General features: G+C 53.4%; 8 protein-coding genes across 8 annotated transcripts; 4 read left to right on the top strand and 4 right to left on the bottom strand.

Annotated features, from left to right (window-relative positions):
• Positions 1–263: 263 nt before the first annotated feature.
• Positions 264–2159, bottom strand: CORC01_06160 (ubiquitin carboxyl-terminal hydrolase; the record flags this gene model as incomplete). The annotated part of the gene is made up of 6 exons (XM_022617802.1): positions 264–400; positions 453–648; positions 703–1490; positions 1602–1712; positions 1761–1997; positions 2075–2159. The coding sequence occupies 6 exons, from the start codon at positions 2157–2159 to the stop codon at positions 264–266; spliced, it is 1554 nt and encodes a 517-aa protein (XP_022475688.1).
• Positions 2160–2256: 97 nt separating this feature from the next.
• CORC01_06159 (uncharacterized protein) lies at positions 2257–2655 on the bottom strand (the record flags this gene model as incomplete). The annotated part of the gene is made up of 2 exons (XM_022617801.1): positions 2257–2394; positions 2491–2655. Coding segments are annotated over 2 exons (303 nt in total), but the record flags the coding sequence as incomplete, so codon positions are not given.
• An 816-nt stretch (positions 2656–3471) lies between these two features.
• On the top strand, positions 3472–4329 carry CORC01_06158 (metallo-beta-lactamase superfamily protein; the record flags this gene model as incomplete). Its single annotated transcript, XM_022617800.1, has 1 exon — positions 3472–4329. One exon carries the CDS (start codon positions 3472–3474, stop codon positions 4327–4329), a length of 858 nt encoding a protein of 285 aa, XP_022475686.1.
• Positions 4330–8895: 4566 nt separating this feature from the next.
• CORC01_06157 (uncharacterized protein) lies at positions 8896–10881 on the top strand (the record flags this gene model as incomplete). Its single annotated transcript, XM_022617799.1, has 6 exons — positions 8896–9046; positions 9103–9788; positions 9842–9955; positions 10018–10209; positions 10268–10654; positions 10711–10881. 6 exons carry the CDS (start codon positions 8896–8898, stop codon positions 10879–10881), a joined length of 1701 nt encoding a protein of 566 aa, XP_022475685.1.
• A 742-nt stretch (positions 10882–11623) lies between these two features.
• Positions 11624–12171, bottom strand: CORC01_06156 (CFEM domain-containing protein; the record flags this gene model as incomplete). The annotated part of the gene is made up of 4 exons (XM_022617798.1): positions 11624–11681; positions 11784–11846; positions 11930–12000; positions 12091–12171. The coding sequence occupies 4 exons, from the start codon at positions 12169–12171 to the stop codon at positions 11624–11626; spliced, it is 273 nt and encodes a 90-aa protein (XP_022475684.1).
• Positions 12172–14657: 2486 nt separating this feature from the next.
• On the top strand, positions 14658–15026 carry CORC01_06155 (uncharacterized protein; the record flags this gene model as incomplete). Its single annotated transcript, XM_022617797.1, has 1 exon — positions 14658–15026. The coding sequence occupies one exon, from the start codon at positions 14658–14660 to the stop codon at positions 15024–15026; it is 369 nt and encodes a 122-aa protein (XP_022475683.1).
• Positions 15027–16062: 1036 nt separating this feature from the next.
• Positions 16063–17647, bottom strand: CORC01_06154 (uncharacterized protein; the record flags this gene model as incomplete). The annotated part of the gene is made up of 3 exons (XM_022617796.1): positions 16063–16708; positions 16764–17230; positions 17288–17647. The coding sequence occupies 3 exons, from the start codon at positions 17645–17647 to the stop codon at positions 16063–16065; spliced, it is 1473 nt and encodes a 490-aa protein (XP_022475682.1).
• A 2734-nt stretch (positions 17648–20381) lies between these two features.
• Positions 20382–24015, top strand: CORC01_06153 (uncharacterized protein; the record flags this gene model as incomplete). The annotated part of the gene is made up of 6 exons (XM_022617795.1): positions 20382–20564; positions 20661–20822; positions 20882–21121; positions 21178–21609; positions 21675–23746; positions 23808–24015. The coding sequence occupies 6 exons, from the start codon at positions 20382–20384 to the stop codon at positions 24013–24015; spliced, it is 3297 nt and encodes a 1098-aa protein (XP_022475681.1).
• Positions 24016–27014: the final 2999 nt, after the last annotated feature.

The raw sequence follows: 27014 nt of genomic DNA, 5'->3' as shown, positions 1-27014 counted from the left end.
TCTATACAATGATGGCTTTCTTGGATTGCCAACCAAAATGCGGATTTTGTTTGCTTGCCACAGGGCCCAAGATGATGCAATCCCCATGTTTGTTTCCAACGCCGACAAGATGCTAATTCTCAGTCGCCCCTTTCCCCCTCCAAAGCGCCCCTGGCCCCTTTTTCATGCTTTCGGCAGGTCACCGCTTGTCCCTTGACCTGGTGGCATTAATGTTATACACTGCGTGGCTGGCGTGAGACGTTCGTTTTCTCTCGCGAGACTGGTCATGAAAGTGAACGAATGATGTAGAAAAGCAGATAGGGTTGAGCGCTCATGACGTCGGACTTTGTCGCCATTTCGACCTTGTGGTCGTTGAACTTGAACCATTGGTCGCCTACTCGGCAGTATGATACGTAGTGGCCTGGGTGCTCGATCAGTCTCGGTGTACAAACAGTTTCATTCTTTTCACTTACCCGTATCAATCTCGCCAACGTGGACCACTACGCTAAGGAGATCGTACGTGCAAGATCTTCCGAGCTCAAAGGCATCCTTTGGGTCCGCGCCTCTGCCTCTGGTGGTGTATGGCAGCATGTTGAGCTGTAGGGGAAAGTTGACGACTGTCTCGATTTTTGATGCGCGGTCATGGCGGCCCTGCTTGTACTCGAATCGCTGATCAAAGTTGTAAGCCAATGACAGACACATCCTGATCACTCAATGACATACCTTGAGTTGTATTGCAAGAACGTTCGGCAAACGCTTGATGCTGGTGGCTCTCTTCGCCTGCTGCATCGAGCTGCAGTTGTGGCATCGATACTCACACTTGTCTGACTTGACGTATTCCTCGTCCAAGCACTCCTGTAGTGTCAGACTAGGCACCTTCTGGCCCCCCTTCTTCCTCTTGTGGGAGAGGTTCTCCAGCCCGAGACTGAGGTCCAGGAATGACTGTACCGCATTGGTAACTCCTCCGCAGTTCTGGCAAGTGGTGGAAGTCTGGAGCTTGCCGTAGAATGTTTGGTGGATGATGCAGTTGCAGGTGTGCTCGCTTCCAGTCTCGGGACGCTTACCATCTCCGTTCCGCTCATGCAACTCTTCCGCGAGGAATTGGAAGAACTCGTGAGCATCTTGTTCCTTGGTGGTGACGAGGTTCTCAAAGGCCTTCTTCTCAGAGATCCAGAACCCAGACAGAATACTAGCCGCCGTGAATCCGTTAGTATTCTCAACAGCATAGAAGTCCTGGAACATGTCGTCCATCGCACAGCTGAGGCAGTTTGTCAGCTGGCAGTCGGTACTTTGGTGGCCGTCGCTGAGGTAGAAGTTGCGCAGCAGGGGATTGTGGAGGAAGCTTTGCAGCACCACATTCTGGTAGCATGTTGCTCCGGCGTTGTAGATTCCGCGCAGGCCATTAGCCTTACAAGAGGCAGCGGTGGTGTTGTTGGAGATGTAGCCTGGGTTGCTTGCAGTGCTGTCCTTCACGCCATCTGAGAACATCTCATCGTGCTTTCTCTTCCGGTCTAGAATAGTGATTAGCACTTAGTAAGGTAGCCCAGGTTCAAGTACATATGGTGTGATATAAGTCGCAATTGGGAAGGGAGGTGATGCTTTCATGAGAGGTTACCGCTTACTTGAAAATGTTCCAGTTCCCATCTTGCGCACACGAAGCTCCTCGAGAGTGGGGTCCCAGACGAGGTCATCGCATATCTGGCAGTAGAGGGCACCACTCCTTGAGTCAACATCTAAATTTGTTAGGAGATCCACGTCTGTATCGGTAAGGGGTCACATACAGAAGCGATGCTGCTTCTTTGTGCCGTGCTTTAGACGATCCTCTTCGTTAACAATGGTGGAGCATTGTAGGCAGAGGTAGTTTGATGTAAGGGATGTCATGATCTGACCATCCGAGTTCTTGAAGGTTTGCGGAACAACGGGTGTCTGCTCGAAGATATTCTTAAGAATCATCTTGTAGTGGTGAACAGATTGAGTAATGCCCTCTTGAGACTGGGTGAACAGCCGCTGGATATGTTCTATGTGTGTCGTGTCTGTCAGCCTGACCCTGGGCCATTGTTGCCGTAGAGGCAAGTTAGAGTTGGATTCTACTAACCACAACCAAAGACGGGTGTGCCCGGGAGGGGTGATTTGACCTTGGCAGTCTTTGGCGACATTGGTGTTGTTGGTCGAGCAGACATCTTGTGTGTTGTAGATGGTGCTCGTGGTTTATTATGCGGTCGGTCGTCTTGCTCTTGAGCCTATTTTGCTCTTGCACTGGAGCACCTGGCAAAGGAATCAACGCTGATGTTGCTGTTGCGCAGAAAAAATCGAGGCAGGAAGTGATCCAAAATGGAGAAGATATTTTCGTGATCTTGACGATGGGGAAGGAAGGTGTCGAGGATCGGCCGGAGTCGGGCCAACGCAGCAGGGGAGCACAACTGGACATCAACTATTAGCCGCGAATTGGTCGCAATGAATAGATCAATTAGAATACAAGAGATGGGGACGCAAAGTGAGAATGGAACTTACTAGCCTGGATAGCCGAGCCAATGTTGCTGAAGTTGGCAGGGTGTATTTGAATGGTCGGCTAGGGGCGATTTCCCGCCGTGTTGGTAAAGCTCCCCAGAGAGTGAGTGGGTGGGTGAGCTTTGATGGCGCAAGCCGAAGGTCGAGAAGGTCCGCGCGGGCTGTCGCTTCGAATTCGCGGCCGTGGACGGACCGAAGTTGGTGGTGCCGAAGCAGAATCAAAGGGTCCAGCCTGCGACGGTTTTCATAGGCAAAAAGCAAAGAGATTCAGGATCTTCGAGGAGGCACAGTTCCTAGGGCCTTACAAACAATCCCTGGAAGTTGTAAATGTTGGAGCTGGCGCCGTCACAGACAACCTGAGTAGATTCCGTGGTGCCAGCGGCCAACAGGCAGTAAATCCAATCTTATCGGCACCTGATCGGGTTCGGTTTCTTATCGATAACAGCTTTTGCTTATCCGCCTAGGTACCGATGCGCCCCCCTACCTTACCTACCTTAAGGTATGCCCCTGAATTCCAACACAACCTCCCGTCGGAACACTTTTTGGTGGGGCTCAGCTGGGACTGACGCTCCTCAGGCTGAGGAGTGAGGTCACTGATGAGATTCAGTGGCCGACTCTGACTTCGGCTTGCTGAGGTAAGCCACGTGCAAAGAGCCGTCTTGAGCCTCGAAATACCTTAACCTTAGGTAAGGCAGGGTGTATCCGTAATACCTACTCGATTTCGTTTAACCTCGGCATCTTCCGTGACCCCTCCATTGCGTCTTCACGTACACAGCCCCAACTGGGTCTCTTCGTCAAATTGATAGCCCAGCGTCACGTCGCGGCTATTCGTCTGTCGCATATCTGAAGAACATGCGCGGTCTTCTTCAGGGCGCGCCCTCCCCGTGCAATCGCAAAGCCGGTTTGTGACTGAGACAACCATACTACTCAACTACTCCTGGGACTAGATACATCGCCCATCTGAATCGCACCCGCAATACCAACATGGCTTCACAACTAGTGTCACTGCCCGAGGTCGAGCGCCTCAGCCCAGTGTGCATCCGCATTCTGGGGGGGAACCCGGGAAAGTTCACGCTGCAAGGTACCAACACATACCTCCTCGGCCGGGGCAGCCGCCGTATACTCATCGACACGGGCGAGGGCATGCCCTCGTGGATTGCTGCTGTCAAATCCACTCTGGAGCAGGAGAAGGCGACGGTAGAGAAAGTCTTGATCACTCACTGGCATGGGGATCACCAGGGCGGCATCCAGCAGCTGCTAGAGCTGTCCCCAAGCTCCGAGGTCTTCAAGAATCAACCTGGGGAGGGTCAGTCAGACATCTCTGAGGGCCAGAAGTTTACTGTTGATGGGGCCAGCCTTACCGCTATTTTCACCCCGGGGCATGCCGTTGACCATATGGCCTTCGTCTTGGAGGAGGAGGACGCCATGTTCACAGCGGACAATGTCTTGGGCCAGGGCACTGCTGTGTTTGAGGACTTGACCGTCTACCTCAACAGTCTCGAGAGAATGCAAGGCATGTTCAGCGGGAGGGCGTATCCGGGCCACGGGCCAGTGATTTATAATGGTCCGTCCAAGATTTCAGAGTACATCAATCACAGGAAGACCCGAGAGGAGCAGGTTATTCGCACGCTGAGGACAGCAAGGCAAGGCACTGCCATTGAGGGCCCGGCCGATGCCTGGACACCCATGGAACTTGTCAAAGTCATCTATCACGATGTTCCTGAGGAGCTGCACATCCCGGCGAGTGGTGGGGTTGCACAGATCTTGGACAAGCTCGAAAGGGAAAAAAGGGTGGTCCAGAGCAACGAGAGATGGGCGTTGAAAGATCGATCGGCGTTGTAGCCCACACAGGGAGATACAGGACTGGGTAAGCGGGGGCGGCGAACCTCAGCGGCGAACCTCAACCGGAGCTTCGGATCCGAAGACGGTCGGGTCGATTCACGCCGTGATATGACATGCCACCACAAGAACTCCGGGGGAAGCCAGAACAATGAGCAAGTGGGCCTAGACCGCACGTTCTTAAGGGTTGGACATATCATAGAAGCCAGGCGCTCCCGCAATGAGGTAGGAGTGTTTGGAGCGTATAGTACAATACAAAGTAGAGCTTCGCCCTTCATTGACGCCAGGAAGCTCGGGGCGGTGATTGAAAAAGGTGCTTACACTATACTGGGCTAGGCGCATTGCGATAGCTTCGCGACAGGGTTACACAGAGTAACCAGACCTTCGGAAGGTTCGGACGAGTCGAATCTTGTGACGGGGCGGGACGTACGATGGCAGTGGGGCGCCACCTGGAAGGCTACCTTAGAAAAGGCGTCTGCGTCTAGTGTACAGTCTCACCAAGGATTACCTCACGTTTGGTAGCATCGAAACGGATGCGTTGTTCCGATATCTCGTGACGCAAGCCCTGCAGTGTTTTTAGGCGGTGTGGTGCAGCAGTTCGGCGCAAATGGGCTAGGTCCTCGATTTCTTGTACTCCAGGGTAAGGTAGTTTTTGCTATTGGTGTTGGAAAGGACGATCGACTGGTCCCTTGACTGGTCCCGTGGGTGATATGTCACAATCTCACCCTCTCGCTGGTCTCGAACGAGGGAATGCCAATGCAAAGTGGCGTGTGGCCATGTTCTGCGTGTGGCCATGTTCTGCGTGTGGCCATGTTCTGCGTGTTCGGCTTACTTACCTTGTCCCCGGAGTTGGTCTGTACTGAAGACGCCACTATTTCCCAGAGTCCCATTCTCTCGACGGCACGAGGAAACAACATCATACCTAATAAGCTGAACAACAACTCCAACTAAACCTTGGATAGTTCTTGAGACTTTTGTGATCCCCGTGATCGATGCGGGTCGGACTCCGACTTGATTCCGGGGCCTGCCGACCGCACGCCGCGGGAAAAGAGGGGCTCTCCTTGGTGTTGTCGACTTTCAGGTCCGGTCGGGTCATGGGAGCAGGGAAACAAGTAGGTGGCACAGTACATAGATACATCGAGGTACCTATCCGTACTTTGTTGCATGTGGACAGTGAAGCGAAGGAGGAGGGCGGGATCGGGAGTTTGACTGGCGGATCGGAGGCAAGGATGTGCACGTACACTACTGATTCTGTGTGGATTTGGTGTGTGGGTTCTTGCATCCATGTGGTTTTTGGTGGAGTTGCGGCAACGTCTTGCTCCTAAGGTTAATAATGTTCTTTTTCGCTCTCGACTTTTCCTCTGCTTGTTGGTTTGTGCCCCGCCAATGGAGTTGAGTGGATGGTCTCGAGCATTTATAATGCGGTCACTGTAAGGCGGACCATAGTGTTGCTTACTATGTACGTTGCGAGTTTGTAGGTGATGATTCGAAGCGATTCATCAGGACAGGCGTCGGGTGAGGCAGGGGATGGTTCACACCAAGTTTCCATCACCACCTCGTGTTGGTCATCGTCAGGCCGACTACATGGCACAGAAAAAAATCGGGGTCATTGGCTCCCTCCTCCTCAAGCCAGACCATATGAAGAAGCAGAGCGAGTTCCACTGCAGCATGCGGAATCGTCTTGGCGAGTTTCTGTTGACAACAGGTTCATGATCAATATAGGAGAGGAGAACCCGGGCACGCCAGGGAAGGGCCATTTACGGAGACTCCGGGATAGTGAGACACGCCGTGAACAATTCCGCATTTGGCCTCGGAGACCGGAGTCTTTGACTATCCTCCGCCTCCGTTGGATTGCACTTCTTAGCGCCGCGAAGGCAGAGGCTCGGCCTTCCGCCGGGCGTCGTTCAACTCCCAGCTCGGGATGCCGACTTGTGTAGGTGGGAAAGATACAATTCCAAGGCTGCAAAGTGATGTTGCGGTGGACGAAGAGCTGGGCGTCAGGGAAATGATTGACGCGGCTTGCCTAACGGACGGAGCTTCGGAAGCGCGGCCAACAAGGAGTTTTTTTTTTTTTGAACTTTTTTTCTTAGGTTCTTGTGGGTTAAGTTGAGCCTGGCTGTCGGTACCTCGCGCTTCCCGCATCGGCCGGCATTGTATGCCTTGTCTGCTTATTAACAAACATTTTTCTGCCCTATGAGATTTTAGCTCGTGGCCGGCCTGTGCTTACCGCACCCATCAGTGGCGTTGAGGGTTGAGAAAAGGGGGGGGGGGGACGATGCATACCATCTCCATGGAGTTACACCACAGATCGACGCAAGGCAGGGACAATACTACGACTCTTGCGATGGCGTAAGTTAGCTCGCGCGTCCCCGTGTGACTCAACTGCCATGCCGGAATGCAAGTGTTCAGACTCTTGGGTCCCCCCAATATAGGCTTAAGCCTACCTTGGATGGCGCCACGTTCATGTAAGAATCTGACATGGAGGGAGACTCCTCACTGGCGTTGCTGGTCCGTTGCCTGTTGACTTACAAATGCACTGAGCTCTACTCGAGGATCTTGAGTGGGCGGGAGAGGCAGTCTCGCACCTCGGACAACGACGCCCGCATGGCTTGGGCGAGGACCACGAATCGACGCGTATGTATGCGTGCTTGGCGGTCAGAAATCACTTCGCAGGCCGCTTAAAGCCGTGGGTGAAGAGAGAGAACAAGGCATCGAACAATAGGAAGCGGCACTCGGCTGTCATGAGCTTGGCGATCCTAGAAGGTCGTTTTGTTTTGTGTTGGTTTGTACTCCGTAGTCGCTACCTTACCTTGGCAACCTACCCACTCACCCAAGGTATTTTACGTAGCCCCCGTTGATCCCGGGAGAGTAACATAAGGTAGAGGTGCATGGACACGGATTCCATGCTCTAGAGGGGGGGAAGAGGACCTTCGTGTGCTGTAAATTGACCCTTCTTCTCTTATTGACGAAACCGACGTGCTCGGATATAAATCTGGTGGTATTCCCCTGTACGCATCAACAGTACTTATTAAATGCTTCCCGAGAGCGAGGCCTTCGGTTAGCAGAACTGGGAACGTTTGTCTGGTGAACATGGATGACTAGGTAAGCGTGTACATTGTAAGAGCGTCGGTGAGCAAGCGGGTGAGCAAGAGTACAAACCGCTACTTCGAGCCAACTGCTTCCGGGAATACACTCTTTTCCCTAAGGTAGGTAAGGTAAGTACCTACCTCAATTTTCCTACCTCTCGCGACCCTTCTTTCTCTAATGAAATGGTGACGAAATTTGCTGGCAGGGTCTCATGGCGTCACTGCCGCGAAATCCGCGGGCACCTTACCTTAGAGTAGGTGGGTACTGGTAAGCTGGTGCAAAAGCTCCCGGCACCCGGCACCCCCACTACCTAGGGTACCTGAGGTAGATTCCCAGGTTCTGAAGTGTACCTCATGGCTTATGCTCCCCTCTACCCCACCCTCTCCCACCTGCATCAGTAACGGCTGAGAGGACAGGACGGGAAAAGGAAAAAGCCGGTAGAATCTCAGCTACCTTCCACCTCGACCATTTTTCAACGTGCCCGCGCCGGCCAGCTCCCGTAGCTCGGGTCGGTGGGCGGGTACTTGGCTCGAGTACCTCCAGTCAACAGGGCAAGGTGGGTGACAAGTTGCCGTTCCCAACCTGCCCATGTCTCGGCTGATTCCTCTCTACTACGTGTGGTCACTGGACGATGCTGGATTTGGCCGGACCCTCGCCCGTGGATGCCTTCGGAACCCTCGGAGTCGGGCACTGCACATTTTTCTGGCCTTGTCACCACTTACACGCGCGCCCCCGAGCATGCTGCTGCTCGCCTCGCGTTTACGGTTTTGCGGTTTACCACGGCCGGTGACTTCTTTCTCGCAGCGGCCGCCTTACATGGGTTGGGTTGGATGACTTCAAGAACCCCCTCAGCAGCATGTACAATACACCACTGGTACCTTGTTGCACGATGCCACTCGATGGAGATGGAGGTCGCGCATGTGTATGATCCGACTTCTGGCTGCCCGGACCTACCCAAGGCCCGGCCATGTCATCGCCGTGTACCGACGCCGGCTCCAGAAAGCCATTGTTGACGTACCCTTCGCCGTGGCTTTGTACCTCACTTACACGTGTAGACAATAATCTTGTCGCAAAGGACTTCTCTCGGTCTCCGCTACGGTGCTGGCGCCGGCACGACTTCTCTACTTCTCTCTGTGTCTCTCTCTCTTCGCTGGACCCCACTCCACCTGCCGTTTAATAAAGATGACCCGGCCTCGTTCTCGCCCACCCTCTCGATCATCGTGAAGCTCACCCTCTTGTTCTCTCTCCTTGCATACGAAGCTGTGAAGAAGCGCCCAGTACACCTACTTCCCGCCCTACCTTGCCTTGTCTGGATAGATCCGAGATAGGTTCGAAATTATTCTTGCGACAGCGAACATCTTGTTCGTAAAAGGGCCCTTGATGAAACAATTAGCTTGTCAGATTACCACGGCAGTGGCACTGGGCATTGTACCCTTAGTCGTTGCCCACGGCGCTCACGAAGCTGGAGCCGACGCCACGGAGATGGACGTGGGCATGGCCCACGGCGCAGATGAGCCGAAGTCCGACTCCAACAGCTATCCGCCCACGTACTTTGCGCTCGCCGACCATGCTGGCTTAATGTACGCGCACATTGGAGTCATGGTGCTCGCCTGGATGTTTGTTCTGCCCGTTGGTAAGTTTGCCGAGCTCCGGCCGATAAACCTACGCCGACTTATACGCGATTCACAGCTGTCATGCTTTCCATCGCCCGCTCCAGATATACACTCGCGCTCCAATTTTTTTTCCTGGCCGTCAATGGGCTCGGGGTTCTCCTAGGAACAATCTACAACGCCAATACACCCGATCTCTACCCCAATAATGCGCACCACAAACTGGGTTGGCTGGTGACCTGGGTCCTTTTGGCACAGGTCCTGGTCGGGCTGCTAGGAAGAGTTGCCGGCGCTCTGAGGTACAACAACCACGAAACGAACGGCAAGGACGAATACCAATCATTCATTCCCGTCTCTACGGCTGCCATGGCTGAGCACCACCGCATCAACAGCTCTCGGTATGCCAGCGAGTATCGCCTATCCAATGACAGCGGGCACGGCACTGAGCCATGTACCGAATCGCTCCGGAGCCATTCCCGCTCTTCATCGTCTAACGAGGTCTCCCCGCGCAGCTCCGACGCCTACATCAAAGACTACGGCGAGGATGAGGACGGTCTCGAGGATGGCCTTTCCATGCCCACGCCAAGCAACAGGAACGACAACAACAGTTCCAACTCCAACTCGATCCTTGCAAGGGCCGTGGGGAAGATTTCTTCGCGCGTATGGAAGGGTCTGTTATTCGTCTACAACTCAATCGACAGGATCGCTCTGCCTCTGGGTTTCATTACCCTGTGCCTAGGTATCGTGACGTACGGACGGTTTTTCGTAAGTGGTCTTTTTGGCGTGTCTGCTGGAGTTTTGATGCTAAATATGCACAGGAAGGCAACGGCATCTTCAGTGGTCTGGCGCATTGGGTCAAGGGCGGCATTTTCTTCTGGCTTGGTTTGCTGACCCTTGGGCGATGGACCGGCAGTTTTGGTGAATTCGGATGGGTAAGTTTCACGGTCCCTTGCCGGCCGTGTTCAGACCCTGTTTGCTGACTCTGACCCGGCAGGCATGGAACGTTCGGCCGAAGCGTGCCAACGGCACGTGGCGGCCCTCGGCCGAGTTTGTCGAGAGCGCCCTCATTTTCGTTTACGGGTCGACCAACGTCTTCCTCGAGCATCTGGGAAACTGGGGAGGAGAATACAGCGCGCAGGATCTAGAGCACATTTCAATCACCGTGCTCTTCATTGGCGGCGGACTGGTACGTTTCTCATCAAAGGCATCGTGCATCGCGTAGTTGACTTACACGTGGAAATCAGGTCGGCATGCTTATCGAATCGAGTCGCGTCCGAGATCTCTTGAATACTTCAGTCATCGATGCTGCTTCTGTGCAATACAACGATGAGGAAGAGCAGAAGAAGGATTTCCAGCCGCCAAAGCAATACGAGTTTTCTATCAACCCCATCCCGGCGCTCGTCATCCTTTTGCTGGGTATCATGATGAGCTCGCACACGCAGCACTCGATGGTTTCGAGCATGATTCACAAGCAGTGGGGCAATCTCCTTACCGGTGCCTCCTTCGCGCGCGGTTTCACATACGTCATCATGTACCTGAAGCCTCCCAAGTCCGTTCTTCCGTCTCGACCTCCCACAGAGCTTCTCGCTGCCTTTGGGTTGATTTCTGGAGGAATCATATTCATGGCGAGTGTAAGTTTCCTCTCGCTTGTCCCAGTTTGAATGAGTCATAGCTTACAATTGACCAGGCTAGCGACACCGTCGTGGGCATGGAACACTACAACCTGGATGCCATGTTCATGTACACCGTGACCATGGGTCTTGTGGGTGTCTTGATGGCCTGGGTCATCATTGTCTTAGCCATCAAAGGTTGGGCTGTACGCAAGGAATCCGGACGCCAGTCTTATCGGCGTTCTTGAAAATCCTGGCGAAGCCTTATTCATGACTAGCTCGGCGCCTGCGATTTGTAATGAGGAGTGTGGGTATGGGAAGGTGTAGCAACGACGCATTGCATTTGTGGATGTGCGGCTGACGGCCGCGATAGACAGCGATTGCATGTGTGGTGCATGACAGAGGGGCGTTTTCTTCTTTCTTCCTCTTTAACGTTAGAGATACCCTTATGACACGTCGGAGACTTGAATCATCATTATCATAACGGCTTCCAATTCGCGTTGAGATTAGACATAGGCGGCACAGTAGCAGTATACGGCTAATGTTGTTGGACTCCTCTGCATGCTAAGTAGACTTTGACATATAATGAGGGTGACTTTGCACTCTCTTGAACCCAACTTCGATCATAACATCCTATCAGACCACGATCATACCTCTCTCGCCTTGAGATTTTGTAAGCCGCCAGGGGTTATCACACAAAACGGCTAGTGGGCGACGCGGTGGGTGACATCTCACTAAGAAAGGGGTCTAAACAACCTGCATCAGATCAAGATCCACCTGTTTACTTAGCTGCACGTAGATGCAGTTCATCATGTTGCAGTGGTATCAACCGTCACGGCTGTAATGATTTTTCATTTTGAGTCGTATATATAAGTCCTTGGAGCTTTCGTTTGTCCGCAGGCTGCATGTATACACTCCACAAACTTGGCTCTCAAAGAATCAACAACCTCGACTTAGTAACGATTGGATCCAGATGGACTCAAGTTCCCTTTAGATGGGCACGCCAGCGGCGTTGCAGGTGTTGGTGGCCCAGTCAAGAGCGGCAAGGCTAGGAAGGGAAGTCAGTCTCCAAGTGCACTTCATCTCGTCTTTTGTCTTGTCCGGTTTGGAGTGGCCCGGAAGAAAGTGGGAATTTTGTTTTCCAACTCACACGTCGGCGGTCTGGCAGGCGCCCAGGACACAGGAGGTCACGGCGTTATTGTACGCATCGGAACTGGACGAGGTACAGCCCCATGTCAGTCGATTGGACTAGGCGGTGAAACGTGTGTGTAATTGGAGCCGAGCAGGGAAACTTACGCGCAGATGCAGACAAAGTCGGTCTGGTCAGTGCAGCCTGAGACGGGGAAGTTGTCGACGAAGCATGGGCGCTATACGGTAGGTTCAGGTCAGCCATGGTGGTTCGACTCAGACTCGGAGTTTTCCAGCGGCTGAGAGGAAGAGCAAAAGATTATAGATACCGCGCAGTCGGGGAGGAGAGAAAGATCCTGGGCAGCGACGAAGCTGGCGAAGGAAGCGATGGCGACGGTCTTGAACTGCATGTTGACTAGTAGTTGTGTAAGACAGGGAACGAGCTTGTTGCTATGTTTATTTAGGTGTTAACGATGTTGTGCAATCAAAAGGGCTAATCACGACATTCGGGGATGATGATGGGTTTATATAGATCGTTCATTCTCTCTAGTCCCATGCCTTCTTCCCTCTTACAAAGTACTAACTAACATGGATCAATACCACCAACATCAGGAGCATGTCGACGTCCTCTAACACGGAACCGCCACCCAAGTCTGCTCTCCCGCTCCATCTTTGGTTGCTTCTGCGTTATCTTCAACTAGGGGCTTGGTTGCTTCAGGCAAAGAGTAAAACTGAATCATTGTTTTTCACATGATGCCGAACACTGATGGGGAGAGCAAGCGGGGTCGAGGGAAGCGAGAGGAGTGCGTAGGTCGCCAAGATGGATCATTGCGGCATTGGAAAGCAACCCTAGACGGATGTGACGCCCCCAAGGACCTAGCCAACATCGGTGGCTTTGCCGAATGGAGAGCCACGGGATCGCAGGAGGGGGCAGAGTAAGCGGTTGAGAGAATGCTGCTGCATGTTCACTTTAGCAGGGGATGAGGAGGATATCACGCCGACTTGGAGATTGGAACCAGAACAGGTTTGTATGGCGTACTCATGTCTCGACATTTACTCGGCCTCAACATATTGAACTGGATGATGATATTGATAAGAAAGGGAGTATGAGACGGATTTCTACAAGGAGGAACAGAAAGCAACTTGCTCGCCTCCGCCATTATTTCTTTCCCTTGAGCATCGACTAGCTCCAATACATGCTTGAAACCGCAAGTTTATCTGCAATGGCAGAGAACTACAACACAGCATGCGGAAGCTTTTCTATTAACAGAGAACTTATGCTTCAGACTCCGTTCTGGCTGCAATATTTTGTCCTATGCAAGTTTTCGTCCTTTTATAAGGCCAACTCGGATACCTGGGGTTTCGACCGATGTGACATGGCTGATAGTTGCGGTGAAGCTTGAGGAAACCAGCAGACTGATTACACTAGCACTCTGAGCGAGGAGTGAGCGGTTCATCTCACGTAAACTTATTTTGAAAGGGCACATGTATGTCACCCCGCGGTAGATCATGACATTGGACGCTCTTGACGATTTCAGGCACGGCGGTTGCTAGGTGATCGGCCCTGCTGGCAGGGAACCTGGATAGGAAGGTGATCCTCCAACCCCGCTTGGGGCTGCAAATCCGGGGTTTGCGGGGGAAAGCGGTAGCAATGGCAGGCATTGCATCCCAAGCTGTTTGGGGTATGAGGTTGCATTCGGAGGCAGTGTGTGGCCAAGGACGAGTTCCTGCATGGGGGGAAGCATCGGGGAACACGGCGCCGTCAGCAAGGACCCATTGAGTGAGAGTGGTTTGCCCAGGCGAGGCGAGGCAAGGCGTGTTAAAGGAGTATGTGGAAGAGCTTCTAATAATTTGACTTTGGACGATGGCTTGCTTTTCTCTCTATTTCAGAACGATGGAAAAGTGTGCGTTATAATGACAGGCATAGACGAGAAGGTTATCCAGGCTCGGGGTTTTGTTACTAGCTGGACAAGGCTTCCTTCCCCGCGCCGGCAGTTCAATGCCGCGCCGGGCACCCAGGATTGTAATTGCAGGGGTCATTGATGATGGCCTGTGATGTTTGCAAGTGACATATTGCGCCGTGATGAACGAAATAGGGAAGCTGGCACTGGCAGACCATCCACATTCGTTTTTGCCGGTCAATTTGCATTCGAGCAAATGACACTTGACAGCATAAACGACGCGTATGTGGATCAGATAAGTACAAGCAAAGATGAAAGAAACCGTAGGGCCAGAGATGAGAAGCAGGGAGACGGACAGACCTAATAGACACGAACGGATATTGTCTAGAGGGGGAGACAAAAGGCAAAAGTTCCGAAACCGAGAATCGAACTCGGGGCTATGCCTAACCTCTCACGAAGATGAGAGGGCATCATGTTGGCCACTACACCATATCGGATGTGGATACTAATTGTGGCTCAGAGCCTGGCTAGAGATCGAGCTCGGCAGGTGGAGAAGAGAGCGGACAATGTTGTAGACCAACTGGTCTGGCAATGCTTAATTAGATTGCTTCTTTATTTACGCAAGCCTTATGTTTCACAGAGTAAGGTAGAAAACGCAATATTACTTAAACCAAAGTTGCATATCACTGCACAGCTTAAATTGACTTCTAGAAAGGTTCGTGTGGTCAGACACCTGGGCAAGTGGCACACGAACTGCACACTGTGTTTCGGCACTGTAGTCGCCTCAAAACTTTCCACCTCAACACCTCGCAGTTCATCTCATCTACGAATTTCACCCAGACTTACTTACAGCAACCAAAGTCAAGCAAACGCCAAACTACATTCATCTTGTAGCCTCGGCACTACATACGCCCAATTATAACACTCATTCGCAAAATAGATAAGGAAAGAAAAGAAAACGGACAACTCAATCTCGCAATCCGCACCCACTCATCATGGCGGCCACCACAAGGCAAGAATTCACCGCCTTCTACCTACAACGTACCACCCAGGAATTCGCAGAAGATCTTGACAAGGTCCGCGCAGCAGACGACTTCAAGGCTGATTCAGTGCCCTTCCTGGTCCACGCCCTGCAGCAGGGCACCGAGCTGTACTCCGCCCGGGACCAGGAGCGGGTCGTGAGGCCTGCCGCTGCCAAAATGGCTGCCGCGGATGAGGATGTCGACATGGTGGAGCCAACGGCAGTGGCCAACGACGAGGAGGAGCAGAACGCCGACGCCGTCGCGATCGGTAAAAAGGAAAAAACGGACAAGAAAGAGAGAAAGGAGAAGTGCAAGAAGAAGAAAAAGACGACATCCGGTTGAAGCACGCGTCCCTTTGTTGTGAGGAATGGAGCGAACTCGAACAGTTGGGCGCAAAAGTTTTTGCATCGCAATATTGACAACGAATTCGACGAGAAGGGTTATCAGGCCGTGGAGAGCCTCGTCCAGGTCACGATATCTACAGACCCGTGACTAGCCCTCGAGGGAATACGCTGAATGTTGTTGGCCTTGAGCCGATCCAAGTTGTGAACCAAAATAGCAAACGCGCAGGAGGCAGAGTGCAAGCAAGAGCATCAGGCAACGAGGTGTCGAATGCAACATCTCGATGTATCGAAAGCAAGCTCGAGCTGCATCGGCAACTAGGCGCTTATCTGTTCCATGGTTGGTGAACCCATCGTGCCAAAGATTTGGGCAAAGGCTTGGTTGGACAAAACGGGGCATTGCGAAGAAAGCTATGCGCCAAACCATTTTTTAGGCCTGCGTCGTGCTTGATGATGTGTGGCACTGGGTTAGAGGATGAATAGTGGAAAGCGGCCAAGAAGCTATAGCAATATCAATGCAAAAGTTTCACGCCCACGCATAGTATTCAGCGGAGATCAGTAGTGCACCCTGGTGTCTGTCTTCCTTCTGTCCTTGACCATAACAATTGAATTGCAACTAATCAGCAAAATATACGTGTATAAAGCAACGACAAAACGCTTAGTCAGCGGATGATTTCCCCTCTGGTAGATTTGCCTCAATAGCGGCAGACATAACACATGTGGTTAGTCACGAAGCACAGAGCCCATCTACGTTACGAAGATTCATCTCATGTGTCAAGGGAGAGCGGCATAAGATGACCCCCATATTAAGATCACATATATTGCGATGGCCGTCTGTTGTCGATAGCGATCTGGAATACCTCGTCTGAAGTTTCGGCCGTCTATGGGAAACAAAAAAAAGCATAAACCTGAGCATCATCATGCCCTTGCCGTAATCAAAGCCCCATGCGACGAACCCACAAACGCCAGTCATAAAAAGCCCGGTGAAGCTCTCTAGGACTTCCTTGTTTCTCCATATCATTGGCAATTAAGTCTCCTTATCGACGTGAGTCAAGGCTCGGTCTCGACGAGTCAAGACTCGGCCGCATGGAACTGCTGCTGCTCCTGCGACGGCGCGCTCGCTGCTCGCCCGGGTCCGACGGCCGCAGGCCCGACGACTTTGCAAACATGTTCAAAATGTCGGTCAGCGAAATGACACCGGTCAGACGGCCGGAGAGATGGGCTCCCGGCATGGCCGCAGCAGGTACAACATGTGAAACCTGGGTCGGGAGAGGTGACTGAGGCGCGGAGCCTAAGCCCGGCACCAGCACCGACGATGTTGTGGGTGCCAACAAGGGAGTAGCCGGTGCGGACGGGGACGGAGACGCCGATTCAACCACCCACATACGATGAGACTGGGTGGCCACCAGCTTTGCTACAGTGTGCGCCAGCGTCGAGTACGGGTTCACATAGAACACCGGGAAGGAGTCGCGGCCGTGCTCAACACCACGCTCACCTAGGATGACTGAGATGAAATGCATGCAAGACGACTTGAGCAGAGGCGCGTCGGCGGCATTCGTTAGATGCTTGACATCTACCGTGGAAATATTTCCAACAACGTTATGGCCATTGTCAATGACAGCCACACTCGTCAGTCCCTCGGCGTTCATGAGCGCCAAGGCGTCTCCCAATATGCTGTCGGAGCTACGAAGCATCAGTTCCTGTAACAAAATAGTGGGAGGAGGGGGTGTTTTCTCACTTGACGGAAACGATCTGCTGAGTGCCGATGCCGAGATCGCGTAGAATTACAGGGTATAATCTGTCGATGGCGGGGAAATTGATGCCTTCATTCCAGAAGAATTCGATGACCTTGAGCTGACTGAGAATGCCGATGACATCGCCCGACGGGTTCGTGACTAGAACGCGGTGGATACCGCTGCCGAACACTTCGATGGCCCGCTCCAGTGTCTCATCAAAGGGCAAGGTGATGAGTGATTCCTTGCGGCACAGTGGCTGGATATCGCGCAGGGCTATACGAGATCCGGTCTGCGCCTTGTTCACGATTTCGTCATACAAAGGCACTTGTTCCTCGTCGGGCCTGGCGAGTCCTACAACTACGAGCAGATATGTGTTCAGGTCATTATAGTCAAAGGTCGAGACGGCGGTATTGGCCGAAGCGTCTTCTCGGATCAAAACGACGCTGGACGGGCTGTGTTTGACTAGAGTCTACTGCATTGTTAGTAAAAGATGCGAAACACTTGGACGAGATGAGGGGAAACGGACCATGGACGCCTCCTCGACACTGGTGTCTAGAGTGACCCATCTGAAGTCATCCTGGGCAACGAGCTCGTTGACCGAGATATCGCGCCAGTCGCGGCCTGCAAAGCGCGGGTTCGAATGCTTATTGGCGGCAGGTGGGTGGTTCAGAAGGTCCTGAACAGCAGCTTGGGTAAAGGAAGGGTGTCGCTGGGCGCGAGGCGACCCAGGAGCGTTTCTCAGATTCTCAGCGAAGCTCTGACGATGGGCGTGGACGTGGGTGGTCTTGTGCAGGCTCGTCTGGGATGGAGTTCGCTGAGGGACCGCAGGAGGTGAGGTTATGATGGCTTCGTCATTGTGCGCCCCAGACGTCGGTGTTGCGTCCATGACTCAATTCGATCGGGCGCTCTCAGTGCAACCTGATTTGGGCCGGTCTACTCGGGGTGTTCTAGCAAGATGGGTAAATTAAGGGCGGGGTTCCGAAGTGACGGCGGTTGGCAGTTGGCGGATTGCTATGTTGCAGCAGTTTGGTAAACCACTGTCTAAGAAGCTCGTGATGTCGGCTAAGGCTTACCCTCCCTCAACAGTGTCTTCACTTTGCAGGCTGCTTGTTATGTGGTGGCTGAGCGGATTATTGACGAGGCGCCGAGAGACGAAGAAGTCAACGGTCGGCTGATTGCGCGCGAGAGCGACTGTTGCCCAGCCTAGGCCGGAGAAGCTGCGCCGCCTTACGCAGAGCTAGGTATGGATCGCAATTGAGAGGCTCCGGTGATCTAATGGATCCGAAGGCGTCAAGGGAGATGAGTGTGACATGCGCTTTCAAATGGTATTCCGCGACTCTCTGCAAGAAGATGTTCTATTGGTTGAAAACTGGTTTGACTCGTGCGGGAGAAGCTGAAGTGTGCGAACGTCGCGATGCTGGGATGATGGAACAGCGAGCTGTAAAGGTGGTTCGAACCATGCGTGAAGGACCTGAAGAGAGTTTGGTATCTCCTGCAACGACTAAAGACGACGACGACGACGGCGACGACGACGACGACACGACTAAGGCGGGGAAAGCAAAAAGAAAGGAGCAATCTGATGGAACAAGTAATGTGAGGGGTTGTGAGTTAATTAGCTAGTAACCTCCCTAGTGAGCCTGGGTGCAGCATCATGGCAGGCGCTACGGTGGCAAACCTTGGCCACTACACGGCGGGGTGGCTCGCCCCGGAGACGCAACCCCGGGCCACCACGAGCCGAAGTTTTGGTGCTCCAGGTTTAGGTAAGGACCTCCGTTACCCCTCCATGGAAGCTGGCGGGCTAGGTAGGTTCCCATTGGCTCCTTTTGCGTAACAATACCCTTACCATTCCAATACATTGTAGTCAACTCACTCCACATTACCTGCCTTATGTGCATATCTGCTGTATGATAGCTACCTGGATTGGTGTATGTATCTTGTATATGTATCTTCTATAGGCAACCTGGGCATGAGACTAACTCGATTATCTACTGTTAAGCATGGGATGATGTCGACTGAAGGCCCGGCACTGACGGAGAATCCCACGTTGGATCCAGTCGCCATTTCATCCGTTGACCACACTAGCAGCGGCGGCCTGCAGCTACCTTGTGTGACTTTTCCCTGAGGCCAGTCGAGGAGACTACTGTGGACAGGCAATGACTGTATGGTGTATGCCCGGGCCCTAACATTAAGCTGGGCTTTGCTTGTGGCCAGTCAAAGAGCCTGGTCTGTAAAACGGCATTTACATAGTATAGCCACCTCTACTAGTCTCCTGTGCCCGAGGGCAGGCGGGAGCTTGGACGAAAACGCAAATGCCCTTAGATAGGGAGCTCCTTGCTTGCGATGAGCCTCTCGGCTTCATGCCGTGCATCTTTACATGGTGAAGCTTGTCAGCGGGCCTTTCTTCCTTTGTGTTAATTCCTTTTCAGAGTTTTCTTGCGCTCCCATTTTGCTTTTTCTGCTGTACTCAATTGCTGCGTCTCTTTGTTGACCTACCCTAAGGTCAAGTCTAGAGTGCCCTAGGTAATTGGTGAATGTCTATCTGATCACCGCGTTGGTAGGCAAGGCAAACGCGAGACCTCTTCCTCTTAATATAGATACAGGTTTTGGCTTTTCGAGGCATACCAGTCAACAGTATATTACTTGGTAACGAAAAAGGCGAGTGCTGCTCTGTTGCTGCGCCTATATGCGCGCCTGCCTGAGTGCCTTGTTTGCTCGTAGTGGTGCAACTCAATCTTCACATGCAACTACAGCCAGTCAAAAGTCCAAATCACTAACAATTTCTCTTCATTGTATCCGTAGGCACTAAAACAGCAGAACCCCCTCCTCAGGTCGGGCCAGGACAGCGCGCTTTCGTGCCAGCGGCCGTGTACCACAGCGACACTACGACGGGAGGGAATCGGGTGGAGCCCGCCCACCACCTTGAGTAACAGCCCCGCCAAAAGCCTACCAAAATTATTGTCTTTTTTTGCAGGTTTCCCCTCCACGACAACAAGAGGACCCCCCCCCCCCCCCCCCCCCCCCCCACCCGGGCTTCCGCCCCCCCTTTTTTCTCTCCCCCCCCCCTCTTTTTTTTTTTCTCTCCCCCCCAAAACAAAAAACCCCCCCCCCCCCCCCCAACACCCCCCCCCATCCCACCCCCCCCCCCCCCCCCACCCTCTCCCCCCCCCCCTCACCCCCCCATGCTCCCCCCCCCCCCCCGCCCCCCCCCCACAAGAAAAAACCTCCCTCCACCACCCGAACAGGGCCTCTTCAAGCACACAGTGCTCATTGCGAACAGTCTATATTCTCCCAACAGACGATTGCATATACCCGCCTTCCTCCCTATCCTCGTCCGACACGCGTTCGCTTACTCTGGCGCACCGAGACCGAAAAAATTAAGGTCCAGAGACATTGGGCTACCGAAAAGGGTAAAAAAGTACCCCTCAGAACAAAACAAAACCCGACGCCGACTCTTATCCGCCCCTCCCCGCGTACACCCTACCTCATTTTTCGACAAGCTTCGCGCCCTCGACAACATCACACCGCCCCGGCTGCGCTGTCTTGGGGCTGGTAATTAAATAAACTTCAAAAGCCGACGACTCGACAACAACCACCTCATTCTCTCCGTCTCAGTCGCAAATATGTCTGTTCTCCCCCCAGACGTCCACGCAGAGCTCTCGCAGCTCCTGCAAGCTCTCCAGTCTTCCGACAACTCTGTTCGATCGCAAGCCGAAGATCACCTTCAAAATAACTGGACCGCCAACCGACCCGAAGTTTTGTTGATGGGCCTCGCTGAGCAGGTTCAAGTCGGTTCTGATGCTTCGGTACGCTCTTTTCCCTGCACCTCAAATCTCTGCCTAGCTTTTCCTGCGCCTAAACACCCTTCGATCTCCAACTAACCCTGCCGTCCTCCTCCCCAGATACGCTCCTTCGCCGCTGTCATTTTCCGAAGAATCGCCTCCAAGAGCCGCAAGAATGATCGCGGCGAGCTTGTCGATATGTTCTTGTCCTTGTCCCAAGACCAGGCTGTCGTCATCCGCCAGAAGCTTCTTGAGAGCCTCGGCGGTGACTTCCAACGTGCTGTGAGAAACAAAATTAGTGACGCCGTCGCGGAAGTCGCAAGACAATACACTGAAAATAGTACGTCGATACCAAAATTCTGCTCCTTGATGCTTTGGAGTGTTCCGAGCCTAACATCAAGGCAGATGATTTCTGGCCCGAACTGCTGGGTGGCCTCTTCCAGCTTAGCATAGCGCCCGACGCCGAGAAGAGAGAGACGGCATTCCGTGTCTTTGCCACGACACCGGGTATTATCGAGAAGCAGCATGAGGATACCGTTATTCAGGCCTTCCAGAAGGGCTTTAAGGACGATTCCGTCCAGGTAGGAAACACTCAATCCAGCCGCCATTGTATTCAAGCCGGCTGACTTACGACAAGGTGCGCCTGGCCGCTATGGAGGCGTTTGCAGCCTTCTTCAGGAGCTTGGGAAAGAAGGCGCAACCCAAGTACTACCCTCTCATCACCGATGTTCTCAACATCCTGCCGCCCATCAAGGACAGCCACGACTCCGAGGACCTTAGCAGCGCCCTTGTCGCTCTGATCGATATGGCCGAGACCGCGCCCAAGATGTTCAAGCCCCTTTTCGGCAATCTGGTGAAGTTCAGCATTTCCGTGATCCAGGACAAGGAGCTTGACAACCTTTGCCGCCAAAATGCGCTCGAGTTGATGGCGACATTCGCCGACTACGCGCCGTCGCTGTGCCGCAAGGACGAGACCTACACAAACGACATGATCACACAGTGCCTCAGCCTCATGACTGACCTTGGCGAGGACGACGACGATGCCGCTGAGTGGCTGGCATCTGACGATGTGAGTAGTCCCTTTTGGCTTCTTTGTTAGTCGTATAAGTCATTGGCGTACTAACACTCCCCTAGCTGGATCAGGAGGAAAGTGACCAGAATCACGTTGCCGGAGAGCAATGTATGGACCGACTCGCCAACAAGCTTGGCGGCCAGACCATTTTGGCACCGACCTTCAACTGGCTTCCCCGCATGATGACCTCCATGGCTTGGAGAGATAGGCATGCGGCCCTCATGGCCATCTCCGCCATCTCGGAAGGCTGCCGGGAGCTAATGATCGGTGAACTTAGCCAAGTTCTGGACCTGGTCGTTCCTGCGCTGAAGGACCCTCACCCCCGCGTACGCTGGGCTGGTTGCAATGCTCTTGGTCAGATGAGCACCGATTTCGCGCCCAAGATGCAGACCGACTACTATGACCGGGTCCTCAAGGCCATCATTCCGGTACTCGACTCTCCGGAGGCTCGTGTCAAGTCGCACGCCGCTGCTGCCCTCGTCAACTTCTGCGAGGAGGCCGAGAAGTCCATTCTGGAGCCATACCTCGACGAGCTTCTTTCTCACCTCTTCCAGTTGCTGCAGAACGAGAAGCGCTACGTCCAAGAGCAGGCTTTGTCGACTATTGCGACCATTGCCGACGCTGCTGAGGCTGCGTTCTCCAAGTACTACGATACTCTCATGCCTCTATTGGTTAGTGTTTTGCAAAGAGAAAATGACAAGGAGTTCCGCCTTCTCCGCGCCAAGGCCATGGAGTGCGCGACTCTGATCGCCTTGGCCGTTGGCAAGGAAAGACTCGGCCAAGATGCTATGACTCTTGTCCAGCTCCTTGCCTCCATCCAGCAAAATATCACCGATCCTGATGACCCGCAAGCGCAATATCTGATGCACTGCTGGGGTCGTATGTGTAGAGTCCTCGGCCAGGAGTTCCTTCCATTCCTGCCCAACGTCATGCCCCCTCTCCTCGAGCTCGCTAGCGCTAAGGCCGATATTCAGCTTCTGGATGACGACGACCAGGTCGAGCAGATCCAGCAGGAGGACGGCTGGGAACTTGTCCCTCTCAAGGGCAAGATGATCGGCATTCGGACGAGCACTATGGAGGACAAGAACATGGCTATCGAGCTGCTGGTCGTGTACGCCCAGGTGCTTGAGGGCAGCTTCGCCCCTTACGTTGCCGAGATCATGGAAAAGATTGCCCTTCCTGGCCTGGCCTTCTTCTTCCATGACCCCGTCAGATTTATTTCGGCCAAGTTGGTACCTCAGCTTCTGAGCTCCTACAAGAAGACGTATGGCAGTCCATCCAACGAGCTCACTGGGCTTTGGGCCGCGACCGTGGATAAGCTTATTGAGGTCTTGACCGCAGAACCTGCGATTGACACTCTTGCCGAAATGTACCAGTGCTTCTACGAGTCTGTCGAAGTTGTCGGCAAGGACTGCCTCTCCGCTGACCACCTCTCCCGCTTCATTGACTCAGTCCACTCGGCCGTTGAAGACTACAAGGACCGTGTTGCTCAACGTCTTGAGGACAAGGAGGGCCTCCCGGCTGAGGATGCGGAAGACGAAGCTGAGGACGTTTTGCTGGCCATCGAAGACGACCAGACGCTCCTGTCTGATATGAACAAGGCCTTCCACGCCATCTTCAAGAACCATGGTGCCGCATTCCTCCCATCATGGGAACGCCTGCTTCCCACGTACGAGGGCTTCCTCAAGTCAGACGACCCGACCCAGCGCCAATGGGGCCTTTGCATCATGGACGATGTACTGGAGTACTGCGGCACCGACAGCCAAAAGTACGCCAACCTTATTACCCAACCCCTGGTCGATGGCTGCAGGGACTCATCACCCGCCATTCGGCAAGCAGCGGCCTACGGGATTGGTGTGGCTGCCCACCGCGGCGGACATCCGTGGGCCCAGTTCCTGGGAGGTGCTCTGCCTTTCCTCTTCCAAGTTACGCAGGTACCCGAGGCGCGGAGCGAGGACAATGTCTACGCAACGGAGAATGCTTGTGCTGCTATTGCCAAAATTCTTCATTTCAATGCCGGCTCAGTTCAGGACCCCAACAATGTCGTGGCTCAGTGGATCGAGACCCTTCCCGTCACCAACGATGAGGAGGCGGCACCCTACGCCTACGCCTACTTGGCAGAGTTGATTGACAAGTAAGTTTTTTCTCCGAAATGTGATGACTCAAACAAGACCGATACTAAATGATGAACTTAGGCAACACCCGGCTGTTGTTGGCCAGGCTGGCAAGGTCTTCGTGCTAACTGCACAGGCTCTGGAGGCAGACTCGCTGGCAGGACAGACTGCAAGCCGCGTAGTGGCCGCCATCAAGGCTCTTCTGTCCCAGGCAGGCGTGGACCCCACGCCATTGCTCCAACAGTTCTCGCCCGAGTCTCAACGAGCGATCACATCGTACTTCTCTTAGGGGCAGGTTACGCGATTGATACACTGGGGGCGGCGGGTTGCACACCTGGAGAGAAGAACCAGCGCCGAGGACACCGCGGATTGCTGGACTAGAGGAGAAGCAGTCGATGATACCACAAGCACCGAAAGGGGAGGGAGGGTCCTGTGAGGCACGGCAATAGTGCTGAGCTTGGATAGCTGCTCAAGCAGACTCAGAGCCAAGTTCCGGCGTAGACCAGATTCGGTTGCAAACCAGAGGAAGCTGTGAGGGGTGGACATTGTTGCAAGAGGGATTAGTATGGTTGTCCCCTCGTTTTGTCATAACCAATTCCCTCAATGGCGCCATTAGTGATGCCAATATGATGATATAGAGAGGAGTGGATATTTTACAAATAGAAATTCACGCAGATGAGAAATGCCCTGTCGCTCGAAATAAGACAAGACGCGATAACGTGAGGAGGCAAGCGTGATTGACTGGGCTTGATACCATCGCAATCACAGGAAGCTATCAGGTCTGGCACAAGTACAGAACCCCAAACCGGGGTTCCGACTTGAGGTGACGACGGAGCAACAAAGGCGACCTGTGTTGTCAGGGGTCGCGTCACCGAGGTCGGTCAAAAAAGAAAAGGTTCCTCGTTGGCCCTGTTCTTAACGCGGCCTCTTCCCTAGCTTGCCTTTCGGGTCTGGGCCACTGACGCAGAAAACGGAGCAGGCTGAACAAGCTGAGCTCCGCAAATGGCCTCTCAAACGAGTAGCGGCAATGCCCCGGGTGGCGCATCTGGTTCGGGGTCTCAGCTCCTGGACCTAGTTTATGTACACCATGTCAGCCTTTCTTGCAATACTGGAGCTGATGTTGGAGCTACAAAGTGACTATGATGTGAATGGTGCCATGGAATGGATGGCGCTTTTACGTACGGAGCTCGGTATAGCTGAGATATGGTATTTCTTGAATCATTATCGCTGCTGACCCGAAGACCTTTCATACGACTGTGAGTCATATTACGCTTCGTGGCCAGCCTTCAGAGGTTTCTCCCTCTTTTTTTTTTGGGGGGGGGGGTTTCTCTTCGGTTTTGTCTTTCTTCCTTTTTATATCTATAAGCTCCAGAAAGAGAAATGACCTTAGGTAAAGATTCAGGAAATTTGGGCCGGGGGGGAGGAGAGTCGCGGTGGATGAACCAAGCTGGTGGATTTGCTTGATGTGAACATCACCAGTCTGATTGGCTGGCTGGCGAGTCTTGTCTGCAGGGGGAGACAAAAAAAAAACAGAAAACAGAAAACGGGAAACTAAACATGGGCAAGTGAGATTGCCATGTTCACCCCTCACCAACCCTCAAAGACTAGGTGGGGGGTTCAAATCAGACTCATGCAGTCTTTCCCCGACCTCACTTGACTAGATAGGAATAAAAGCCATCGGCAGGCATCTGATTGGAAATTCCTGTCCTTCGCATCGGTTGGCCCACTCCTTTAGGTCTGACAGGTCTTCCATCTCAGAGAAGTCAAGTTCAGACCGGGGTCATATAATGTCTTTTGAGTTGTAGTGTTTTGTCATGGTTCGGGGCTACCGCGTTTCTTTGCATCGATTGTGAGATTTGCCATGCTAGATATGAGGATCTGTGTGTCATGTCACAATTACTCGGGAGGTTTATTGCGTCTGTCGTACAGAGGATGCCCATCGATCCCTCCATGGGTTTGTACTTTTGACTCACTTGCTTTTCCGTTGGGGATTTCCAGCGGCTCGGGGGGGAGGGGTTCCGAGGTTTGGTTAGGCGAGGATGCTGTGCGTTCGCCAACGGTTCTCCCGGATCGATTCTGGAGTGGTCCGCCATCGCCACCGGGAAAGCCCGCCAGGAGGCAGCTTCAGCGGGTGGTTGGAGGGCCAGTTTGCGGTTGTGTTATCATTCATGGAGGTGCTAGTGATGCACGCCAGTGACATGTTCTTTCCCACGGCGCAGGGAGAAGAAGCGCGTATAGTCTACTTCCAACGCGAAAAGACTGTTGCGTTATCGGCCAGGAGGAGAGCCTTGAGCGTACGCATGACTGGATAACGAGACCAAGGTTAAGGACAGTGTTGAGAGACGCAACCTATATGATTATAAATGTAGCAACATGCAGAAGGCTTCTGACAGATCCCGCGCACCTGTCGGGTATGCCATTGGCTGATCCCTGCTATTTTCGGGCCGCTTCGTGGTCGCGTCACATGGCAGACCATGGGTGCGCTGTGGAGTGCTCGTGGCGGCCGGCTGAGGTCTCATGTGGCGGCGGGACGCAGGCACGGCAGAATACTCCGCAATGTGGAAGGGTTAAACACTGAGACGTCGGATCAATAATAGGTATAGGTTTAGTTGGGTATGGATAAACGGGAAGGGAGCTTGGGCAAAGCGAGGCTGCTGCGAGTCAGGGCTGTCACCGATCAGTCCAGCGGGGGGTACGACGGACAGATCGCGAACGACGTGTGTGTATTCCCATGGCGGGGACAAACATGAAGGTTTTCTGTGAGACAACGCTGGAGCGTGGGAGGGCAGGCGGCCATGCCTCACGTTGTGGTCACTCGGGTTCGGGCCGCATGAGCATCTGCCTCCCAAGACTGGTCGAAGGATCAAGGGCTTCCGGGTAGGGAGGCATCGACGCGGCAGAGTGCCAGAGAGCTCGATCGCCCATGATAATGAAGCTGGAAGAATTACAAGCATGGGCAATGTGATACACTTTCCCGAGTTCCTGTCCAGCGGTGGTTGAGATGGGACCAACGGTTCGTTCTGCTGCTCGAGCTTGGGGGCGGGTTTGCGGTTGTGTGCGGTTGATCTGGCGTGTCGCACAATTTAAGGCTGTCCAAGGCCCAGGAGAAATGACGAAATGGATTTCTGCTGAGCGGCCGTCAACTTTGTCAGTGCTTATTCCTCTCCGTATGCCTCTCCCCTACTTCGACTCCGTGTTGAGTAGGCACCGTTTGCAGTATTCGCTTATGGATAGAATCAAGGCAATTTGAAAAGCTGGGTTACTGATCAAACAGTGCATACTCCTGTA

The sequence above is a fragment of the Colletotrichum orchidophilum genome (assembly GCF_001831195.1).
Source record: "Colletotrichum orchidophilum strain IMI 309357 chromosome Unknown Scaffold_45.1, whole genome shotgun sequence".
Classification (NCBI taxonomy): domain Eukaryota; kingdom Fungi; phylum Ascomycota; class Sordariomycetes; order Glomerellales; family Glomerellaceae; genus Colletotrichum; species Colletotrichum orchidophilum.
Note: the sequence above shows the minus strand (reverse complement) of the source record. Positions and strands in the feature narration are given on the sequence as shown.